This window comes from Polistes dominula, unplaced genomic scaffold, assembly GCF_049000335.1.
Source record: "Polistes dominula isolate Pdom_NZ unplaced genomic scaffold, Pdom_raw_medaka contig_22, whole genome shotgun sequence".
Classification (NCBI taxonomy): Eukaryota; Metazoa; Arthropoda; class Insecta; order Hymenoptera; family Vespidae; genus Polistes; species Polistes dominula.
The window spans coordinates 920,370-927,725 of NW_028300966.1; the positions used below are offsets into that span (position 1 = coordinate 920,370).

Sequence of the window (7,356 nt, forward strand, 5' to 3'; positions counted from 1 at the left end):
ACATTTGCGAACCTGTCATGTGAGAGTTGACGCTTGAAGAAATTTATTCTAAGAAAAGTTTATATTAAGATAGAAAGAGAGAGAGAGAGAGAGAGAGTCCTGCGGTTACGTTCCTATCACACATATATGTATTCGCTTTTACATAGTTATGTATGTATGAGTATGTAACAGAAAAAATCAAGGGGGATGATTTTCTACGTACGTTACCGATATCCGGGATAAAAATGACCATAGAAACGAATGCATCTTCGTAGCCATCATCATCACCATCATCATCATTATTATCATCGATCATCCTTTGAAATGACAAAGAAAGAAAGAGACGGAAATAGTGTGATACGCGCGTGAAAGAAAGATAATGCACAACAATCCTTATTATTCTTATCCTTGATAGTGTTTGAAGAATAATTATATTTTGGTGAGTAATTATTTTATCAATGCATTACATTCCTGTATAATAATATAGTTATTATGTATATATATATATATATATATATATATATATGTATGTACATAAATATAATACATGACATGTATATATATGTAAACTATTTTTAAGGGATGTTTAAATTTTGATAAATAATCAAATTGTATATGTATAAATGTGTATAATAATTTGTAACAAATATATGTGCATATATTTTTTGGTCAGTAATATTTGTATATATATATATATTGTGTGTATATAGGTGCATATGAATTAGTATTAGTGTAGGAGGAATGTGAAAATGTTTGTAAACGAAATGACGCCTACTGATCGGTTTCATTGGTATCGTTGTTCACGTCATTTGGTTATCCTTTAAATATATACATACTTATACATATCTTGATATCAATGATGCATACAAGATTACAGATTTTTATCACAATGGGAATATATAAATTAACACGAGTTTCTATTTATCTACTAAATATATATAGATATGTGTATTAACATAGGTATATACATAGATATTTGAAACGTGATATTGTAAGTCTTCGTACTTGGTCATGTAGTTAGTGATCCTTTTTTGTATGTACAATGTAATGTCTGGAATTGATAAGTACCCATGTCATTGTGTGTATTCTTTCTCTTTCCATCTATCTTTATCTCTCTCTCTCTCTCTCTCTCTCTCTGAAACATTTTATTAAGCTTCATTTGATTTCCTGTTAGGAGAGTGTGTGTGTGGGGGAGACGAATGAGAAAATAATGGCAAACATTATTTGTGCGATACGTTTCTTCGTTCACTCGGATTTATCCTATATGTATATATATATTTATTTATTTGATATATTTGATATATTTCTATTTCTATTGTTTCCTGTTTAATATCATTTCTTTCTCATTTGTTTTAATCCTTCTACATTTGTTCTTATTTTCTTGTTTTCAATGTTTTGTAAAAAAAAAAATGTTTCTTTTATCTTTAAGAGAGTGCAATGTTTCAAACGATAAGGAAAGTTATTATTACGTTTTACTTGTCATAGAAACAAACACTTGTTTTATGTTATTAATTTGGTATTATCATTAATTAACAATATCGTTGTTTGTGTGTGTTTGGTTTTTTTATAGTTAAGTTTGTAGTCTTGAGAAAGTAACTTGTTAATGAAATTTAATTGTTTATTTGTTTAGGGTATTGTGGTGGAGTAGTGAAAATGGCAGACGACGAAGGAACTGAATGGTTGCAAGAGCTTTTGCACGATGTACAACTTACCCAGTTCTTTACAAGAATTCGAGACGATTTGCAAGTTACTAGATTGCATCATTTTGATTATGTACAACCAGAAGATTTAGAAAAGATCGGTTTAGGAAAGCCAGGAATTCGAAGACTTTTGGATGCTGTTAAAAAGAGACGTAATACTCAATGGAAAAAGAATTTAATTACTAAAATAAGACCTGGCAGTAGTACAAAGAGCAATAAACGATCTTCGCAGCCTATTGAAGAATCTTCAGTGCTTACTTGTCTTATTCAAGACAAAGATGTTACTTTATCTATTAAATTAGGTGACGGTAGTTTTGGTGTGGTTAGACGAGGAGAATGGGTATCTCCTTCTGGTCGAACATTACCAGTTGCAGTGAAAGTTTTAAAAGCTGATGCTTTAACACAACCACGCATTATAGAAGATTTTGTATCAGAAGTTCAAGCGATGCATACTTTGAATCATCACAATCTTATTAGGTGATGTTATTTTGATTTTTTTTTTAACAAACAAAATCATCATTATTTCACAATCTAATACTTCATTGTATTTCAGGTTATACGGAGTGGTATTGTCGCAGCCTATGATGATGGTAACGGAGCTTGCACCTTTAGGAGCTCTCTTGGATTATTTACGAAAGCAATGTGGCCGTATATCAGTTTTAGCTTTATGTAATTATGCTTTACAAGTAGCAACTGGTATGGCATATTTGGAGGCCAAACGTTTTCTTCACAGGGATCTAGCTTGTAGGAATGTTCTTTTAAGTACAGTAGATAAAGTGAAGATAGGTGATTTTGGTTTAATGAAAGCTTTACCTCAACAAGAGGATTGTTACGTTATGACAGAACATAAGAAAGTGCCGTTTCCGTGGTGTGCTCCAGAATCTCTAAAAGCACGTTTATTTACTCACGCTTCGGATGTATGGATGTTCGGTGTTACATTATGGGAAATGTTAACGTTCGGAGAAGAACCATGGGTTGGATTAAATGGATCAGAAATTCTTCGAAAAATAGATAGAGAAGGTGAAAGATTGCATGAACCAGAAGCTATGCCACCTGTTATGTATGATTTGATGTTACGTTGTTGGGCTAGAGAACCTTCGGAAAGACCTAGCTTTGCTTCATTGAAAGAATCATTAACTGGAATGGTACCATCGGTAATGAAAGCATTAAGTGATTTTGACGAAGCTGACAAAATGAATATCGAGCAAAGTGATCAAATCGTTATTATCGATGGTAGACCAGAAAATTATTGGTGGAAAGGACAAAATCAAAGAACTTATCAAGTTGGCCTATTTCCTCGTTGTTTGGTTGATCCAATGAGAAAAAAGCAAGCAGAAGATATAAGTAAACCTTTAGAAAATTCTTTCATACATACAGGACATGGTGCTCCTTTTGGAAAAAGTTGGGGTAGTCCTATTTATATAGATGATGTTTATCTTCGAAATCCAATGGAACCACCGGACGTTGTTGCTGTTGCTGGTGTTGCGGATAATCAAAAGAAAAAGTTTTCATGTGGTACACCACGTTCGCGTAAACAATTTAATTATACAAAATTACAAAACGATATAAGGGCTAGTCCTGTTAAATCAAGTGTTCCTGTACCTGGTACCAGTCAAGAAGGTAGTCTAATAGATTTATCACCAGAGGAAATAAGTAATACAAATTCACCTCAATCTGATACAACGTGTCGACGTGTCATTAATATATTAGATGAACCTATCGAAACGGTTGAAACAATAACACAAGAGGAACCTAATCAACAAGAGGATCCTAGAACATATGCCAATTTCCCGGGTAATCTAGATCCTAATTATTCTGATCCATTTGATACTTCTTCAGTATTTATGAAACCACCCCATTCTCGATATTATAGTCATGTACCATCTGATTTGACTAATCACTATAATAAAACTCAATCATATGGAAATATTCATAGTGAAGAAGGTAGCAGTAGTAGTAGTAGTAGTCAGAATATTAATGTTAATCAATACTCTTCGAATTTGAGTAAGAATAGTATAAATGAAAGTGTTAATTTAAATGTTAATGTTAATGTTAGTGCAGAAGCCAATGCTTTCGCAGAAGACCATTATAGTGAAATTGATAAACTTCAAAATCCGTCTGCATCCAATTGGACGAATTGGCCAGAAGACTTGCAAAATGATCCACAAACTTATGCCAATGTTATAAGTCATAATTTAGCTACAACTTCTAATGGACAACCATCACCACCACCGCCACCACCATTGCCACCTCCCCCACCTCCTATAGGTCCCAATGAAAGTCCACCTAAACCTAAATCTAATCATGATCTTGCCCAAAATTTAAGCGAATTAAATATAACTTCGCACAATGTTGCTTCGCCTAAAAAGTTGGATCCTGCGTTTCTCGCTGAATTAGAGAAACATTTGGGAGAGAAAGAAGCTAGTAAAAATACTAACGCTACTCAACAACAACATTCTAATAATGAATCACATACGTATACATTGATTAATAAATTACAAGATAATTCAACTATACCAACACTACGACCACCACCGCAATCGATAAAACCAAAATCTCCGCAATTGGATCAAAGAACAACGAGCACGCATCTACCAAGTAAAGTGCAAAATTCAATGCAGTCGAAAAATACGAATGTTCAAAAGCCAATGGTACAACAAGAGCATCGTTTTGTGGAAAGTACTACCGATGCCATAGTAGGACAAATGTGGCAACAAGCGCATTCTCAGGTGCATCTGCAAAGTAATTATTCCGTATCAACAGATCCAAATGTTAATCGCATATCACCGGTGGTAAATATGCCACAAATAAATGTTAATTTACTTCAAGTAGCGCCTAGTAATCTAATTCATGCTACTAGTAACTTGAATAGCTCACAGTATGTTTCAAAAAGTGCCACAGAAACAACTTCCAGTCATGCACAAAATTTTACATCTACAAGTCAAAATTACTTCCAGCAACAAAACATGCCACTTTTAACTATAAGTCGTAATCATGGAATAACTCAAATACAAAATGATTTACAACAAGCACAATCTAGTGCTGCCAGCAATACTAATACCATTTCAAAGCCTGCTATGTTTACTACTGGTACAATGTTTTCCGAACAAGTATATGTTGAATTGAAACAGACAGTACCTAATTTAGAACAATTGTCCCAAAATGAATTTAATACCCTTTATAATAAGACTGTTCAACAAAATATACTCAGAAATTATTATGCTTCCGGTGCAACACCAACTAATACTATTGTGGATCAAAATCTAAGTCATAGTCATATAAATTATCAAGATACAGCTAGCTATAATGTTCAACAACAGCAACAGCAACAACAACAACAACAACAACAAATTCAAGCTGCCCAAGGATCTCGAAATGCACTTCAAAGCCATCCTTGTGATTTTAGTCCACATTTAAAGCAACCACCTGTATATAATCCACCTCCTGCATGGAGTCCACTTAAATCGGTGCAAAATGGTTTTATAAGAAATCAAAATGCTGTCATGAAATCAAATTTAACAGCTAATCAGGCTGGAAATCCAAATGTATTACAACCTGTACATATTAAGCCACATCAAGTTAATGCTGCTACGTCACAATCATTACCAATTCGTAATGTACAACAATCTCACATGAATGAAACTGTTATTAATACTCAATTAGCACCTTCCACATCGGCATATCCATCTGGTGTTAGTCCACCTTTGACAGGTGCTTCACAACAATTAGTTATGTCTCTCAATGATGAATTTCGTGCAACTAAAGTAATGAGAGTACAAAGAGACATTGAAAATGCTTCACAACAAGAAATTTTAGCTGCATTACAAGCTACTGGATGGGATACTGCACAAGCAGCTAAACAAATTATGAAAGACCGATTAGTTAAAATAGAATCTCTTAAAAGGTTACTTTTTATATTATATATTCATTATTATAAAATACTGATCGCAATGTCTATTATTAATATAACATTGTTATTATTTTGTTATAGGTTAGGTTTGGCAGATAGACAACAATGTGAAAATGCTCTTAAGCAGACTGATTATGATGTAGAAAGAGCGGCATCTTTTTTATTAGATCAAGCTAAATAAACATTTCAATTAATTTGGTAAATGCTAAAGATATTAATACGAAGAAGTATTTCATCGAACGAAAATACAGTAATTTCAGTTATGCGAATGCTTATAGAAAAAACAAAAAAAAAAACATTATTTATATATTACATATGAAAAATCACAAATAATTGTTTTACTAAAGAGTTCGTTGATCTGACATTTAGAAAACGTTGCATTCCAATATACGACGATAATGAACAAATTTGAAATATGCAGTTCTACTTAATTGTACAGCAAATGGCCAAATAGTGAAAGAAAAATGTTTTTATTGCATTAAGAGAAAGATTAATAATTGCATAATGTTTATGCATAATAATAATAATAATAATAATAATTCTATTCAGATATAGACAAAACACAAAATGAAACAAAAAACAAAAAAAAGATATGATGTGTTATGATGTCTTTCATCATATTATTTTGAATAATATATATATATATATATATTAATAGTCGTGTTAATTACAGAACACATAACAGATATACATTTTCCAAGAAAGATAATTCATTATGCTCAATGAACAGTCCCTCAAATGAATTTTTTTCAAACTTATATATTTGAATAGTTATAAGATAATTATTATTGTATAACCTAACTTGTTTTAAAGTTAGACACATTATTTGATTAATTAATAAGTTTTATCAAATGGTATTGTTGCATTGATCCTTTCAAAAAAAAAATTATATTAAGATAAAGTGGTTTTTCTTTTTTTTCTTTTTTTTTTTTTTATCAAGTTCATTGATCACGAAGATAAAAAAAAAAAAAAAACAGTGTTACGGAAAACATTTATCTGAAACTGTGATATGCGTTACTAAAGGCACTTATAGGTGGTATTATTGAAAAAAAAAAAAAAACGAACAAACAAACAAACAAACAAATAGTATTCTTCTTCTTTTACTTCTTTCTTTATTATTACACGAATATGAGGAACAGTTATTATAAATAATTTGTTGAGAATGAATCGAAAGAAAAAAAAAAAAAAAAAAAAGAAAGAAAATAAATGTACATAATAATTAGAATAATGATTAGAATGATAAAAGTGTTTTTCTTTTTTTTTTTTTCTTATTTAAATGTCCAATGAAATATTTTTTCGTGTGTCTCCGTTTCTATCTTGTGTATTTACGTAGAAAACTCTTCTTACAATTGATAATAATAGCGATAGACATATTAGAATTGGCAATAAGTACAAAAATTATAAAAAAGAATGATATGAGATTAACGATGAATAAGAGAATCATTTTTGTGTTTCCCATTAAATAATTCGTAAAATCAAATGTCAATGATTTAACTAAATGTAAAGTATCTGTGCATAAAAACAAAAACCTAATGTTGTAATATAATCTCTCCATTATAATGTAATATCGCTCTCTTATATGTTTGCGCTCTTTTTATTTATTTTTTAAATACGAAATATATATATATATATATACACGCATATTTTATTATATTACTTTTATGTGCTCATTGTCGTTAATTTGTAGTTGGTAATAATTGGAAATAATGGACCGACCATTATTGTATCTTTAGTTTTTAATTAGTTAAGATTAAAAATATTACAATT

The 7,356-nt window shown here is 30.9% G+C and overlaps 1 protein-coding gene across 2 annotated transcripts; it reads left to right on the forward strand.

Moving 5' to 3' along the window:
• Positions 1-92: 92 nt before the first annotated feature.
• Positions 93-6,796, forward strand: Ack (activated Cdc42 kinase). Of its 2 annotated transcripts, none has more exons than XM_015332852.2 (4): positions 93-418; positions 1,610-2,156; positions 2,233-5,583; positions 5,671-6,796. In XM_015332852.2, exons 2-4 carry the CDS (start codon positions 1,633-1,635, stop codon positions 5,768-5,770), a joined length of 3,975 nt encoding a protein of 1,324 aa, XP_015188338.2. In that variant the 5' UTR covers positions 93-418; positions 1,610-1,632; the 3' UTR covers positions 5,771-6,796. The 2 variants fall into 2 exon arrangements, with proteins under 2 accessions (XP_015188338.2, XP_015188337.2); XM_015332851.2 differs by lacking the exon at positions 93-418 and adding an exon at positions 1,027-1,245.
• The last annotated feature ends 560 nt before the right edge of the window (positions 6,797-7,356 follow it).

Excerpts from the sequence above, each read along its gene's own strand:
- Ack (XM_015332852.2), top strand. The coding sequence starts at position 1,633 with ATGGCAGACGACGAAGGAACTGAATGGTTGCAAGAGCTTTTGCACGAT. Across the intron at positions 2,157-2,232 it reads AATCATCACAATCTTATTAG|GTTATACGGAGTGGTATTGT; the intron begins GTGATGTTATTT and ends ATTGTATTTCAG. Across the intron at positions 5,584-5,670 it reads AAAATAGAATCTCTTAAAAG|GTTAGGTTTGGCAGATAGAC; the intron begins GTTACTTTTTAT and ends ATTTTGTTATAG.